The sequence below is a fragment of the Bactrocera neohumeralis genome, unplaced genomic scaffold, assembly GCF_024586455.1.
Source record: "Bactrocera neohumeralis isolate Rockhampton unplaced genomic scaffold, APGP_CSIRO_Bneo_wtdbg2-racon-allhic-juicebox.fasta_v2 cluster11, whole genome shotgun sequence".
In the NCBI taxonomy this organism is placed as follows: domain Eukaryota; kingdom Metazoa; phylum Arthropoda; class Insecta; order Diptera; family Tephritidae; genus Bactrocera; species Bactrocera neohumeralis.
The window spans coordinates 21,033,539-21,050,510 of record NW_026089624.1 but is presented as its reverse complement, the minus strand read 5'-3'; the positions used below and the strand labels follow the sequence as shown (position 1 = coordinate 21,050,510).

General features: G+C 36.0%; 1 protein-coding gene and 1 long non-coding RNA gene across 3 annotated transcripts in view; both read left to right on the top strand.

Annotated features, from left to right (window-relative positions):
• The first annotated feature begins 340 nt into the window (after positions 1 to 340).
• LOC126766248 (uncharacterized) lies at positions 341 to 3,860 on the top strand. 2 transcript variants are annotated; one of them, XR_007668772.1, is made up of 3 exons: positions 501 to 660; positions 729 to 3,155; positions 3,216 to 3,860. It is a non-coding gene; the product is annotated as an uncharacterized LOC126766248 (long non-coding RNA). The 2 variants fall into 2 exon arrangements; XR_007668771.1 differs by lacking the exon at positions 3,216 to 3,860 and having other exon boundaries at positions 341 to 660; positions 729 to 2,308.
• A 6,287-nt stretch (positions 3,861 to 10,147) lies between these two features.
• The window catches only part of LOC126766153 (craniofacial development protein 2-like), a 438,928-nt gene continuing 432,103 nt past the window's right edge, over positions 10,148 to 16,972 (top strand). Inside the window, exon 1 of the mRNA XM_050484024.1 lies at positions 10,148 to 12,120. Within this exon, the coding sequence (XP_050339981.1) occupies positions 10,577 to 11,542 (966 nt within the window). The 5' untranslated portion in view covers positions 10,148 to 10,576 and the 3' untranslated portion in view covers positions 11,543 to 12,120. The remainder of the gene's footprint in view (positions 12,121 to 16,972) is intronic.

The window sequence follows — 16,972 nt, the reverse complement described above, 5'->3', positions numbered from 1 at the left end:
ACGAAAATTCAGCTAACTCTCTAAAATTTTGAGGATTAAAAGGGAGTTAGCAACGGAGTTGTCTTCACTAACTCTTGAATTAATTCAGATTAATGCAGTTAATCCGGATTAACGCTGCCGTCTGTCAATGCTATAAGTGTGTTTTAATTGTGAATCTATCTATTTGAATCAATCTATTTAAAAATAGACATACATTCAATGCGTTTGCACGTTTTGGATGCTGTGATAAAAGTAGTAAAATCTCAATATTATGTGCTTTCTATAACGAAAAGTTGTTATATACATGTAATTAAGTGTGTTATATATATGTTAAATAAAGAAATTGTAGTTCCGGCCCAGAAATAAGGGAATGCAACCTATCTTCAGATTGTCATATGTACATTCAATACATCAATATATTCATATAGGTTGGGCTTACACATTTCTGGTCGGAACAGCGTTTTCCATGTTTAACATAAATAAAACACACTAAGATACGTATATATAATCACTTTCCTTTATTTAAACTACATAATATTGCAATGTCACTACTTTTGTTGCCATTACATTTGTTGTCGTTACGTCGTGAAGTTGCTGTTGTCTAAGTGTTCAATGCATAATGATCGTTTGACATCACTTTATCAGCTGTTTGTGAATAAGGAAAACGCTTTTGTAAAAAATGTAAGTAGAAATTGATGATTAAGTTATATTTTTAATTAAATGAGTATTTATTTATATGGTTTCATCAGTTGATAATGTCGGATGAAGTAGAGCCAATAAAAAAAAGAGGTTAACTGCGTTTTCATCAAGATGGCTAGAAATACCAAACTTTGCTTCGTGGTTAAAAAAAAAGATGAGTACACTGCTTTGTGCAAATTGTGCTTGGTTGATATTACAATTAAATATGAAGCCGTCAGAGGATTGGAGAAACATTCACGTACAAAAAGACATCAAAATATTGTAAAGACCAACCAAATTTCTGGAAATGTGAGCAAATTTATGTTAAGAGAATCAACAAATACTGAAGAAATACTTGTCGCGAAACTTGATCTTTTAACCATTTTCCACAATATTAAGCATGGATTATATATTGGATATAATAGCCTAGATTGCCATAGTAAGCTTGAGAAAAGTATTTTTCCCGATAGTAAAATTGCAGCAAAAATAACTTGTGGTCGTACAAAAAGTTCTGCTATTGCACGAAATGTTTTGGGACCATTTGCGCAAGAGCAAGTAGTTTTGGATTTAAAAAAGTGTTATTATTTTGCTATTGGAAACGATGCAGCAAGCTTTGGCAATGTTAAATATTTTGCATATACTGTTCAATATTTTGATTCTAAAAGTGGTATTTGTAAAAAGATCTTGGATTTTTATGAAGACGATAACTCCAAGTCGATTGATATATGTATATAACAAAATCGAGCAAATAAATGACAATTTTCATCTGAGTATTGATCAAATATCTGCATTCAGTGCAGATAATGCAGCGGTTAATTATGGAATTAACAATTCGGTATACCAAAAACTATTGCTTGAAAATAAGAACATATTAAAAGCAAATTGCAATTGCCATGTAATCAACAATTGTGTAAAAGTTGGAATAAGCTGTTTATCAATTGACATCGAACATATTGTTATCAAAATTTTTAACGAGTTTAGTTCTTTATCGTGCAAAACAAAAAAGTTAAAGGAGATTTTCGAGTTCACCAAGATGGAGTATAAATCGCTTCGCCGACACGTACCAACACGATGGCTTTCGCTCCTACCAGCAATAGATAGATTCATTATTTGTAGATTACTGCTGGATTGGCCTGCTATCAAAAGATATTTTCTTTAAAAAAAAAGAAAACTGTTGCAGGGAGCTATGGGATTTTGTTGCCAGAGGGGTTTCGAATATTGATGTAATGAATGAAAACGAAGAATGCTTTGAAGAAGGTATTTCGGAAGCATATTTATATTTTGCGCAAAATGTTTTGCACGATTTTCATGTGGCAATCAAAGTATTGGAATCTGATTCATGTACAATTGTTGAAGTCGACACAGCAATGGAAAAATTAAGAATAGGCCTCTAAAATAGACTGAATGATAATTTTTTTGGGAATAAGGCAAATACATTGATGCGCTAAATGAACCCAGATGACAAAGATGAATTTAAACAACAAGCGGAATTATTCCTAACAAAAACATTAAACTACTTAGAAGCTAAGTACGATTACGGCGAGAATTCAATTATGAAACAGTTATCTTTGTTTTGCATCAAAACAAAATTATTCACATGGACTGAATCAAATGATGTGATATCAAACTTAAATATATGTACCGATATTAATTGTGATGTGTTATATACTGAATATTGCTCCTTACGTAATATTTACGACGGTCTAATTTTTTTTTCAAAATACAATGAAAATGAAATGAAAAATATGAAAAAAATTATTTCATTCACATTTTCTATACCAATTAGCAACGCTTTTTGTGAAAAAATATTTAGTTTATTTAATAATTTATTTTCGAAAGAAAGGAACAAAATGCTTATAGATCTAATAAAAGCAGAGCTTTTAATAAGACAAAATTAATCTGAAAATTGTAATGAATTTATAAAATTTTTAAATACAGAAAAAGGCATAAAATTGGCAAAGGCTTTAAAAAGTAATAACAAATATACATTTTGAAATATGTATTATGCCTATACGTACTTATTGATATGAATTTATATATGTTTTTTTTACTATGATAATTTTTTTTTTTTAAATAATGGACTTTTTTAATTTGTTCGCGGTGTCCAGACAAGTCCATTTTTTTTTTATCTTGTCCGGTTAATAACGATTTTCTATCTGGCAACCCTAGCCCAGACACATTTGCGGCTAAGTGGTGAAGTGTTTAAGAAAACTTAAAGAGCCAGCAAAAGAAAACGGAAAAAGTGAAAAGGAATATAAAACCTTTTAACTGGGAAAAATATTCCATTTGAAAGTTCAGAGTAAGGGCGCTGTTAGAGTAAAACGATTTGTTGAGTGTAATTGATAAAAAACAAACGGTGATAAGTGAGAAAGTGAAACGGGCAGAAAGAAGTGCAAAGAGCCTTGTTATCGAATATTTGAGTGACTCGTTTTTAGTTTTTGCCAACAATGGGAATACGGCTAAACACATTTTGGACAATTTGGATACTATTTACGAGCGTAAGAGCCTGGTATCTCAACTTCCATTACGCAAACAATTATTGTCTTTAAAATTAAAAGGTGATACTTCGCTAGTGATCCACTTTCATTTATTTGATGATCTGGTAACTGAGTTAGTCGCAGCAGGAGCCAAAATAGACGAACTGGATAAAGTGTATCATAGAAACTCTCACTGAGAGCAATTTAACATTAGCCTTTGTAAAAACCGTCTTCTCGAACCAGAATGTTACTGTTGAAAGTAATGTTGGAGAGAGACAGGCTCAGATGGCAACGCCAACGCAGGCAGAACGTGCATTTACGTTTATGATGAAAGTAGCGGTAAAAGAGACACAGACTCAGATGGCAACAACAACGCATCCAGAGCACAGTATATACAGTAGATAACCTTTTCGTGGTAGCTTTCTGAGGGGTGAATAGCGGCCATCTTGGATTTGCAACGCAGTGCTGTATATATTGAGGCAGTAAATACTTAGCAAATTTATTCTATTAAATAACAAAAACTATAAATGTTGTTGCTTAATATAAAAGAAAATTGTTTATTAATGACATATATTTACTAATATTTGATTTAAACGCCATAGTGTGTCATGTTTCGCCCATAAAAATATCATTTACTGATAGTCAGACATTCTTTATGTAGTGAGTTCTTATTAAAAAAAAAGCAGCCCTGTTTTTAGATTTCTCTGTGGTGAGTTTTCTTCTGAATGTATTTGCTTACAATTGACAGGCAGAAAACATAAAACGGTTTGTATTCGTTAGTTTTTGAAATATTATTACCAATAATTTTAATTTAGAAAGAGGATAATTAGGCATTTGAAGCTGAATTTTTAATGCATCGTTCTAATTCTCATCCGTATACTATTTTTGATAATTTATTTTTGAATATTTAAGTTTTGCATTTTCCACACCACCCTAGAAATTTGCAATAAGGCGCGTTACCGACTTTTTTTTAGGTGTTCGGTTCCCCGGTAGGCCTATTTTCACCTTTACAACATAAGATAAACATAATTAATAATTTACATAAAAATTTAAATTAAAATATTGCACAAAATAATTTAATAATAAAGATTTCTAATCTCTCACAATAGATGCATCCAAAATCCTACAACTCTATTAAATATATTAAAATACAGAAGCTAACTTTTAGAAAGGGGAGATAGTTACCTAAGTATGTGAAATGCACAAAAATTTGATGTGCCGAAAATGAGGGCTGCCTGGCTGCCTATTAAAAATTCTTAAAGAAAAATATGTTCTAATTCTTATAAAAAGTATTTTAAAACGTCGGGTTTTGAATTTTCGCAGCAATAAAAAGGCTCTACAATTTTTAAGCTTAGTACGCAGCTCTCAAGAAACGTAAAAACTTCATATAAAAAAACGCTTAAGAAACGGTCAAGATACTTTCCTGCGACAAACTTACTTGTGCTAGTACGCAGCTCTCAAGAAATCTAGTACCAATTTTTGATACTTTTTTCAGTAAAATGTGAATATGGCAAACCTTGTTTTGCGAAGAAACATCAAATCAACAATTGTTTCTTGAAGGAAATTCGAAGTAATCGTCAAATTCATCCTAAATTAGTTGAAATCATTATTATGAAGTATATTCCATTTTGAAATGTTGTATAAAACCTACCAATCATAAACAACATTTCTTAAATCTCAATGAAAATATTTATGTTACCATATACATACACACATACATATTACGCACAAAGTTCGTTTTCTTTGTTTATTCTCTCTTGCTCTTCTAATGTAGATCATTCACAATGCGTAACCAGCTGCCAAAATTACTTGAGAAATAATGTATTTTTTTCTTGAGCAATTACTTGAGAGCTGCGTACCAACCTTTAATATAAACTTTATTATTAACACTAATATGTATTCTTATTAAGAACTTCGACATATCTTTCTTTTCAAACTCAATTTCTAATTGATCAAACGACAAATTACCACCCAGGATTGTATCCTACTGCATGCAAAAGTTTGGAAATACTTGAAGCGTGTTTTATTTATTTTTATTAATTTATAATAATTCATATAACGTGTTTAAAAATTGCACAAGAAAAAAAAAACAACTGATTTAACATTAAACAACAACTAATATCCCAATAAAATTGAACAGATATGCAAAGTAATTCAATATAATCACTTAAATAACGTAAACACTTGCATTATTTAATATTTTTAAAGTCTCGATCATCAAATTTTAAAATTTATATGTAGTTTAAATGCTAACACAACACCCTGATTACCATGAAAGTAGCAAAAAAAGTGTAACACAACACCCTAAGATTTTCTAGAGGTGAGTATATGTATGTAAACAAAGAAAAGGTTTATTACTGTATGTTCTGAGATTCAGAGTGTCCGTTTGCATTTATGATGAAATTAAAAAATTCCACTGAAAAGGCATCAGATCACTTAATAAATAATATTACTTTGTTTTCCGAGTATGAGAATTTAAATCCAAGTGTGGCAATTGAGTTTGCAAAGCGTGGAGAATTTGTATTTGCTACTGCGAAAGGACTAGTTAACCTTAACAGTTCTGGGAACAACATTAGGGGGATTCTCTTGCTCTTGCAAAACCCTTGCACGGTGCACGAATTGCAGAATTTTCCTCTTGAAAATAACAGTAACAAACACCCGCAGAAAATTATTTGGAATGGCTGTAAAATATTTCAGATCAAAACCCATGTTTATTTTCGTGCAATGACACGTAAAATTATAATTGCAACCCTGTTTTAACTATCATTTTACATAAAGACATATTTCGCCGTTAAATTGTTGAGGAAGGTAAGTTTGAAATAGATTTTATAATTTACACTTAAATTATAAAGATTTGTTACAGTTTTTTGTTAAGAATGAATGCAGAAGGTGCGATAATTCACAATAGTCATGCACAATAGTCATTCTGAATAAATTGACCGAATCAGCCGATCATATTACACTAGATTCTGTAATGGGTGCTCTCTTGGCCTTGCATATTTCGGTATAGGATTTTTGCAGCGTGCAATCTTGCAAGAGCATGAGAATCCGCCTATTGTATTACAAAATGTGCTGTATTTTTTTTTGTTTTTTTTTTTTTTTATTACAAACATTTTTAAAACTTTACATAGAAATGAATAGTAATATTCATACATACATATATGGTATATAATTAATTCCTTTATATTTTAGTTTCCAACTAAACTATGTGGCATGTGTCTAAAAGACACCTCCTCGTTCACATGTGCATTAAGTCTTTTGTAGTGGGCATCTGCCTGACTCCTTATTTCTTTGGCGACAGTATTCATCTTTAGGTCTCGATGAATATCAGCATTTCTGCAGTACCAAGGAGCATTTGCAATGCCTCTTAGCACCTTGTTTTGAAAACGTTGTATAATATTAATACTGATATCATTGGCACATCCCCACAATTGCGCACCATATCCATACCGTCTTGATTATACACTTAGTCCTTTTTTTAGGCGATTTTTGGTTCTGCCACTAATCGCGTAAAAATGGTTAGTTTTCCAATATTAACTGACGAATTGGTTTCGAATATAAAAAATATCGCGTATAACAAAATATACGTGCAAAAAATTATTCAAAAACAATTCAATAAGTTTCAAATTTCAGACTTATGATTTATTCATTCATAACATAATAAAAAATACAAAACAAAAACCATATATAAAAAAAAAGAAAATAGAAAATAGGTAGATTTATTGAAAAAACCGTTGAATGCTGTTTAATCACTGTCATTAGTGTCCGTAGTGGAAATTATCCTTAGCCGCTTATTTTGATGGCCGGCACTGATATCACTAGAATTTGTATCAGAATCAATAGTAAGAACTATGGATTGATGTTCTGATTGACTTAGCATCTCCGACTGAGTTTACACCGTAAATTCAGTTAATTTTGTTTGAATGCTTCTTTTTGGACCCAATAAATTCCGATGTAGTTCTTTATATCTTAACATACAGAGACTCAATTCTTTTTGAAAAATTCGTGCACGTTCGGCATCAGTATCATTTGCTACTAAATAATTTTCCAATTCTGCTGCAAGTTTAAGACCAAGAAAAAACGAAAAAAAGCAATCGCGTTAAAGTGAGAAATTCGCGTAAAAAAAGGAATTTGCGCTGCAAAAATAACCGCGTTAAAGTGAAAGAGCGTAAAAAGAGATCGCGTTAAAAAAGGGACTGAGTGTATGTTTATGAAGAAGTAATTTGTTGTGTATGGACAGGTTTGACCTTCGCCCAATTAGCCATTTCATTTTCGACCATTTCAGATTAAGTTCAATCCTTTGATGCCAAGACATTTAGCTGTATTTGCATATGGTACGCAGACATCTAGAATACTTATAGGTTGATAAGTGATTCTTTTGTTTGTAAAATTTACATGAACCTATTAGCCACCGTTTAGTTTTATTTTCCATTTTTAGTCCAACTTACTACAGAGTTGATTGCATGTTGCAGATTTAGCGCAGCTTTTTCTGCTGTTTTTTCGACGCATTGTATTGCGGTGTCATCAGCAAAAGTGGCAGTCATACTGTTTGGTGCTAACGGTAAGTCTCTTGTATACAGAATATATAAAAGTGGACCTAAGATACTTCCCTGAGAAACTCCTGCTTCAATTTCTTTTAGTTTGGTGAATTCATTTCCTTGTTTTACACAGAAAAATCTCACGGTGAACGATTCTAGAAGAGCACAATACTCAATCGGAAGACATGATTTTAGTTTTTGCATATGTCCTTCGTGCCATACTTTGTCAAATACTTGTGCAACGTCAAGGAATACAGCTGAGCATACGTTTCCCTCCTCCAGGGATTTTTCCATTTTTGATGTTATTCTGCGAATTTGTTCTATTATTGAATGCTTGTTTCTAAAACCAAACTGATGCGATGGGATTAACTGCTTTTCGTCGATTATAGATTTTAATCTTAGATAAATTAATTTTTCAAAAAGTTTTGAGATTTGTGTAAGTAGTGAAATTGGTTAATATGACGAGACTACATGAGGATCCTTCCTTGGCTTAGGAACCATAACAACTTCGGCTTGGAAAATGTATTGAAAAAATAGGTGAGCTTCCGTAAACATTTGCATGGTAACTGCTTTAACACTTCAGCTGTAATTAAATCGAAGCCAGCTACTTTCTTCAGTTTAAGCTTTTTAATTTCACTTTTTAGTTCACAAATGGTGATTGCTGGGATTGTTGCATGATCCTACTGAGGAACGCGATTTCACTATCCTCGTTTGGACGAAAGGTTTCAGCTAGGTGTTTTGCAATGTATTATCTTTATCACAATCACTTCTAGCCCATGTATTAGAAGAAATTTTTAGTGGTGCAACGTGGCTTGTTGGACGTTTCAAATACTTTGTACTTTTCCAGAGTGAGTTTTTTGTCAGCGGATAGTTGAGATAAATATTTATTAATTGACTCATTCTTAATATGAGAGATTTCTTGTTTTAATTCAGCTGTTTCCTTATTTAGGTTTTTTTGTCGAGTGGTGAGCGGGTTTGTTGCCATTTCCGTCGTAACTTTCTTTTCTTAATTAGGAGAATTTTCATTTCTTTAGGGTAATTTGAACGTATAATTTTTCGCTTTATCTCCGGAATATTATCCCAATCTGCTTGTTGAATTTCTTAGGTAAATTTGTTAACTTCTGACTCTAGTTGTTCAATTTTTGTGATTTTCGGACACTTTATTTTAGTCTGAAGTATTTGTTTGTATTTCATTTGTATTTCAGACTAAGATCTCATTTAATGACTGTTCCACTTAGTGTTAAATATAATGGGAAATGATCAGAGCTTAGATCTAACCCACCTTTAATTTCTATGAAACTTCGAGATATCTTCCTGGTTATATTCTGGTATTTTGTTAGTGTCCGTTGTCCAGAAAGTTGGTGTTCCAATCGATAAAAACTCACACCCGGTTACTTGAGCTGTCCGGAATAAGTCTCGCCCTTTAGCTGTCGTTAGGCGCGATCCCCCGTAAACAAGCTTAGCGTTAAAGTCGCCTCCCATAATAAATTTGTGTGGGTGCATATTGAAAAGTTCTTTATATTCTTCAACGAGGATTTTGAATCTAGCAGTAACTGACAAGGGTTGGTTCATTGCTTTTAATGTAATAGGTGTGGTTTGAATATTATGCGTACTGATTTTTCTATTCTCATAATGTTTAATACTGTTTTTAACAATAACAACAGTGCCTCCCGTCGCACAACTACTAGGGTGGATTGTATGATAGATATCGTAGTTTTTGAAAGTTATATGGCTCTGTTTCATAAAATGAGTTTCGGATATTAGACATACATCTATTTTCTCTTTTTGTAAAATAAGTTGAAGCTCTTCTTGGTGCTTTAATGTCATAATTGGGAGAGCACCATTCATGCCTTAGATTTTGTTTTATTTTTATTTTTTTCGAAGTTATATAAACGGCTGCACAGATCGATATTGAATTTTTCTTGTTTATTTAACATCTCAAGGATTTGAGTTAGTAGGTCTTCGGTCATCTTTGTGTTTTTTTTCGTTCACCACGCTTGAGTTACCTTTCAGTACTTCAGAAAAAGTGAGCTTATTAGTGTTGGGGACTATCGAATAAAAACAATCAAGTTACTCGATAGTTCAGCAATTTTCATTTTTTCATTCGATAGTTTTCAAGAAATCACTCATCACTATTTTTTCGTTCATTCGAATTTTTTCGTTTATACCAATTTTTCATTCAAAACGAATATTTTGTTCGATACTAATTTTTCGTTCATTACTATTTTTTCATTCATTAGTATTTTTTCGCTATTGAATGATTTTTCGAATGAATGATTCTATGCAAGTAGATATCTAGCAAAGATGTTTTGTACGAATTCATTTTTTCCATTTCAAGTAAATGGTATTATATTCAGCAAATGTACGAATAATGCTTAAATTGTGTGTATTTCAAAATTATGTTGAATGATTTATGTTGAATTATGTGTGATAATGGAAATTAAATTGAATGCATGTATGAGTGAGAGTGGAGGATGGAGTCATGTGTAGAAGTTCACGCAAGTGAGGAAAGTTCTCTGATCGCCATTCACTTGGGAATGGCCAGAAACGATTCTTTTACACATGGCTCAAGCAGCTCACTACTTCCGGTCTTTGACCAAGTATCCTCTGGGTAGCCTAAGAACATCCGTTCGAAGGCGAGCTAAAGTGAGAAGGCGAAACATTCCCTGCAAGGGTTGTGCGCTGGGTTTGAGACCCGCCACGTAAAAAAACACCCCCAGTGAAGAGCTATAACCAGCCTCGGATGAGAGACCCCCCTTTTGATGACGACCATGGCAAACGAAATAAGGACTACGAATTGAGGGCATGCACCTGGAATGTCCGGTCCCTTAATTGGGAAGGTGCCGCTGCCCAGTTGTTGATGTCCTCGTAAAAACAAAGGCTGACATCACCGCCGTCCAAGAAATGCGATGGACGGGACAAGGACAGAGACGAGTAGGTCCTCGTGACATTTACTACAGTGGCCATATAAAAGAGCGTAAGTTTGGTGTAGGATTCGTGGTGGGAGAGAGACTCCGTCGCCGAGTACTATCATTCACTCCGGTGAATGAACGTCTAGCCACAATCCGCATCAAAGCGAGGTTCTTCAACATATCGCTGATCTGCGCCCACGCCCCGACGGAAGAGAAGGACGATGTGACCAAAGATGCCTTTTATGAGTGCTTGGAGCGCACTTATGAAGGCTGCCCCCGCCACGATGTCAAAATCGTGCTTGGCGACTTTAACGCCAGGGTGGGCAAAGAAGGTGTCTTTGGCACTACAGTCGGTAAATTCGGCCTCCACGACGAAACATCCCCTAATGGGTTGAGGCTGATTGACTTCGCCGGGGCCCGAAATATGGTTATCTGTAGTACTAGATTCCAGCATAAGAAGATTCATCAAGCAACCTGGCTGCCTCCGGATCGAAAAACTACCAACCAGATCGATCATGTTGTGATAGACGGAAGACACGTCTCCAGTGTTTTAGATGTGCGTGCGCTCCGAGGTCCTAACATCGACTCGGACCACTATCTTGTTGCAGCTAAGATTCGCACCCGCCTCTGTGCAGCAAAAAACGCGCGCCACCAAACACAAGGAAGGTTCGACGTCGAGAAGCTGCAATCACAACAGACAGCCGAACGATTTGCTACTCGGCTTGCACTCCTGCTCTCTGAGAGCACTCGTCAACAACCCGGTATAAGGGAACTGTGGGACGGAATTTCAAACTCCTTACGTACAGCTGCAACCGAACCATTGGTTTTCGGAAAGTGCAAAAGAACAGCTGGTACGACGAGGAGTGCCGTGTCGCAGCGGAGAGAAAACAGGCTGCCTACCTCGCAACGTTACGATCGACCACAACACGTGCGGGATGGGATAGATACCGAGAGTTGAAGAGGGAAGCGAGACGCATTTGTAGACAGAAGAAGAAAGAGGCCGAAATGCGTGAGTACGAAGAGCTTGATAAGCTGGCGGACAGGGGTAATGCTCGAAAATTCTACGAAAAAATGCGGCGACTTACGGAAGGCTTCAAGACCGGAGCGTACTCTTGTAGAACCCCCAAAGGTGATCTAGTCACTGATGCCCAGAGCATACTTAAATTATGGAGGGAACACTTCTCCAGCCTGCTGAATGGCAGTGAACGCACAACACCAGGAGAAGGAGAACCCGATTCCCCAATCGATGACGATGGAGCAGATGTTCCATTACCCGACCATGAAGAAGTTCGAATAGCAATTGCCCGCCTGAAGAACAACAAAGCGGCAGGTGCCGACGGATTGCCGGCCGAGCTATTCAAACACGGCGGCGAAGAACTGATAAGGTGCATGCATCAGCTTCTTTGTAAAATATGGTCGGACGAAAGCATGCCCAACGATTGGAATTTAAGTGTGCTATGCCCAATCCATAAAAAAGGAGACCCCACAATCTGCGCCAACTACCGTGGGATTAGCCTCCTCAACATCGCATATAAGGTTCTATCGAGCGTATTGTGCGAAAGATAAAAGCCCACCGTCAACAAACTGATTGGACCTTATCAGTTGGCTTAAGACCTGGCAAATCAACAACCGACCAGATATTCACCATGCGCCAAATCTTGGAAAAGACCCGTGAAAGGAGAATCGACACACACCACCTCTTCGTCGATTTCAAAGCTGCTTTCGACAGCACGAAAAGGAGCTGCCTTTATGCCGCGATGTCTGAATTTGGTATCCCCGCAAAACTAATACGGCTGTGTAAACTGACGTTGAGTAACACCAAAAGCTCCATCAGGATCGGGAAGGACCTCTCCGAGCCTTTCGATACCAAACGAGGTTTCAGACAAGGCGATTCCCTATCGTGCGACTTTTTCAACCTGCTTTTGGAGAAAATAGTTCGAGCCGCAGAACTAAATAGAGAAGGTACCATCTTCTATAAGAGTGTACAGCTGTTGGCGTATGCCGATGATATTGATATCATCGGCCTCAACACCCGCGCCGTTAGTTCTGCTTTCTCCAGGCTGGACAAGGAAGCACAGAAAATGGGTCTGGCAGTGAACGAGGGCAAGACGAAATATCACCTGTCATCAAACAAACAGTCGTCGCACTCGCGACTTGGCACTCACGTCACTGTTGACAGTCATAACTTTGAAGTCGTAGATAATTTCGTCTATCTTGGAACCAGCGTAAACACCACCAACAATGTCAGCCTAGAAATCCAACGCAGGATAACTCTTGCCAACAGGTGCTACTTCGGACTGAGTAGGCAATTGAGAAGCAAAGTCCTCTCTCGACAAACAAAAACCAAACTCTATAAGTCACTCATAATTCCCGTCCTGCTGTATGGTGCAGAGTCTTGGACGATGTCAACAACGGATGAGTCGACGTTGCGAGTTTTCGAGAGAAAAGTTCTGCGAAAGATTTATGGTCCTTTGCGCGTTAGCCACGGCGAATACCGCATTCGATGGAACGATGAGCTGTACGAGATATACGCCGACATCGACATAGTTCAGCGAATTAAAAGACAGCGGCTACGCTGGCTAGATCATGTTGTCCGGATGGACGAAAACACTCCAGCTCTGAAAGTATTCGATGCAGTACCCGCCGGGGGAAGCAGAGGAAGAGGAAGACCTCCACTCCGTTGGAAGGACCAAGTGGAGTAGGACCTGGCTTCGCTTGGAATATCCAATTGGCGCCACGTAGCGAAAAGAAGAAACGACTGGCGCGCTGTTGTTAACTCGGCTATAATCGCTTAAGCGGTTTCTATGGCAATTAAGAAGAAGAAGCATGTATGAGTGGTAGAAGCTAATAGATTTAAGTGAAAAGTATTAATAATAATAAATATAGACTTATAAAGCGATAATGTAGGAGGCATCGCCAAATTAATAAGATGACTAAAATAGATTCATATGGTCATCGGTATTTGGCAAGATTAAATGACCGTTTGCAGTCGGTTTGATAAATCCAATGGCTTTGAATTAAGCAGGTTGACAACTTGGTTATGTATTGCGATTCGAAATTGTAGCTATGTATACATTCACTTAACCGTTTTAACTGTTGGTATTATTTGCAGCATCAATAGTAAAACATTTGAATTGGGTCGCAACTTATATAAATATTTGTATTAGATTTTTAATTGCAGTGTTTTCTGTGGTAATATAAAATGTATTTATACAAAAATGCGCCCTGGATTAAAGAGATCAGCCGTGTGGGAGTTTTTTACTAATAATGGTAATAACGTCAACTGCAATATTTGTAAAAAAAATTTAAAGTTTGCTTTTAACACATCAAATATGAACGACCACCTACGACGAAGGCATCCATCATCACATAGTGTGGAGGAGACTTCTGCGGCGATAGTCGAACGAGCACCTGCTGTAAGTGACTAAGATATGCCAAGCTGTTCTTCAACGCAAAGAGATGTGAACTTAACAGTGGAAACTATTGAAAGTGAGATAAGTAGTGCTTCTTTGGTACCTCCTGTGAACGTAGAAACTACAAGTTCTTCAACAATACCCAGTAGAAATGTTTCAGGTGGTGGACCATTAAAAAGAAGGGCAATGCAAACAAAATTATTTGTTACAAGCACGCGATCTGAGCTTTCGGAAACTGAAAAGAGAAGTATAGATGAGTCTCTTATTAAAATGGTTACAAGAGATATGCAACCACTCTCTATTGTTGAAAATGAAAGATTTCGAGAATATACAAAAAAGCTTCAGCCTTTGTATTCAATTCCAAACAGAAAACTTCTTTCCAACACAATGTTGCCTTCAAAATATAACGAGACACGGAAAAAGCTTCATGCCATTTTGCAAAATATTTCACACCTTTCCATAACAACAGATATGTGGACTACTGGCAGCCAGAAGTCTTTTTTGTCTGTAACTAGTCATTTCATTTGGGAAAGCAAAATGAACTCAGCAGTCCTGGCAACTAAAGAAGTGTTCGGCTCACATACTGCTCAAAATATTTTTTTTTTTTTTTAAATTATTTTATTTATTGGATCTGCTTTTTCTTAAAGCCTAACAATAAGTTATAAAATCTTAAATCTAATTAAAAACTAGACATGCTCAAGCAAGTGATTGAGCTGTTTTGGTGATACGTTACTCCTTAGTACGCAGGCATATCTCTTCTTTTAAGTCGTGTTTGATCGCAGGAATGTACCAAAGCATTAGCCAGAGGGTTTGGGTGATCTCGGAGTTTAGATATATATTTAATTCTGCTGTCTTCTACTTCTTTCTTTATCATAGGGATACCAAGGTCTTTATGGATATTTTCGTTACGCATGTACCATGGTGAACACGTGATTGTTCTAAGCATTTTTGATTGAAACCTTTGTAATATATCAATATTGGTTGCACAGGTCGTACCCCACAGTTGAATGCCATACATCCAAATCGGCTTTATGACCGCATTATACAAAAGCACTTTGTTGTCTAGGCTAAGACCTTCGTGCCACACCTTATCAAACGCCTGAGCTACATCTAAAAATATAGCTGAACAGTACTCCCTGTGCTCAAATGCTTTCCTTACCTCGTTAGTAATTCTATTTACTTGCTCTATTGTGCCATGTTTCTCGCGAAAACCGAATTGATGCGTTGGTATTGTATTATTTTCATGGAGGAAAAGAGTTATCTTTGATAGTAATACTTTTTCAAATACTTTTGAAAGACAGGGTAGAAGACTGATTGGTCTGTATGAAGACGGCTGTGTTAAGTCTTTCGCAGGTTTATCTATCAAGATAATCTGCGACTTTTTCCATGAAATTGGATAGTATCCGAATCTAAGAATTGCATTGAAGAGCAAAGAGAGCACCTCTACAGAAATAATTGTTAACTCAATTAGCATTTTTGGGGAAATATTATCATATCCCGGCGCCTTTTTTGGATTAAGTTCTTTGATGATACCAATAATTTCAGAAGGTGAGGTCTTAGGAGACTCGAGCGACTCTTTAGCTGTGTTGGGTAAGATTGGCAGCTTAAAATTATTCTTTGGCAAATTGGGTTGAAATACTTTTTCAAGGTGATTTGCAAAACAATTAGCCTTTTCTTCGTCACTTCGAGCCCAATTTCCACCCAAGTCTCGTATTGGCATGTTGGAGTCAGTTGGTGGCTTCATGGACTTTTGGGCTTTCCAAAGGGAATTTTGCTTGTTTGAATTTGGACACAGCTTCTTTATATACATTTCGGTGTTCAATTCTTCCTCACGTTTGAGCGCTTTTTTTAATTTACGTACCGCAGCTTTCAACTGAAGCTGAGTGGAGGGGGAGCGATTTATCTGCCATTCACGTCTTGCACGTCTTTTTTCATTTGCAAGCATCTCTATTTCTTTATTAGAGATTTTTCTGAGACCAAGCGGATTATAGCTTTTGTTTGGTGTTGCTAAGACAGCTGCGCTGGTTATTATATCATTGACTTCTCTTATGCTTTCGTCAATATCTCTTCCTGTATTTATTTTGTACTCAATATTAATGTGGCTACTGACGTATTTTTTATATTTTAGCCAATTCGTTTTATAAGAAGTTAGACCCACTTTTGGATTAACGAATATGGGTTGTTCACATAACTTTATTAGTACAGGAGAGTGATCAGAAGACAGATCAGTACATGTATCAGCTGTTATAAGCGATTTATCTATATTTTTGATTACAGCGAAATCAATTAAATCTGGTATTTTTTACGATCACTAGGCCAATACGTCGGCTTACCAGGAGATATTAGTTCAAGGTTATTGTGCATATTTATAACAGTTTGATACAGCTGTCGTCCTTTCGGATTAATAAGACGTGAGCCACAGTACGTGTGTTTTGCGTTGTAATCTCCACCTGCTAGAAATCTTTGACCTAGTGTTCCAAAAAAGTCTTTAAATTCGATTTCTGTAATTTTAAAACGAGGTGGACAGTATATAGCCGTAAGGTTTAAGTCACAACCCCGATTTTTTGTTGATATTGTTGTAGCTTGTAACTGTGGTGTAGCATGAGATTCTAGAGCATAGTGGTTTAAACGATTTCTAATCAACACTGCCGTGCCACCATGCGCTTTACCATCCGGATGATTTGTAACATATAGTCTAAATTCCGGTATATTGAAATTATTTTTATTTGTTAGATGAGTTTCTAAAATAAGCATTACATCTATATTCTTTTCAGACAGAAATTTGATAATCTCTAATTTATGTTGGTTAACACCGTTAGCATTCCATATACAGATTCTTAGTAAGTTCATTTTTTACTTAATAAATTTTGCAGCATTTGATTTTGTGATTTTATTAAATCTTGGATCATGTTTTGCGTAGTAGACATAAATTGTGTCATACACTGTGTAAGATTTATGATCATAGTTTCAATACC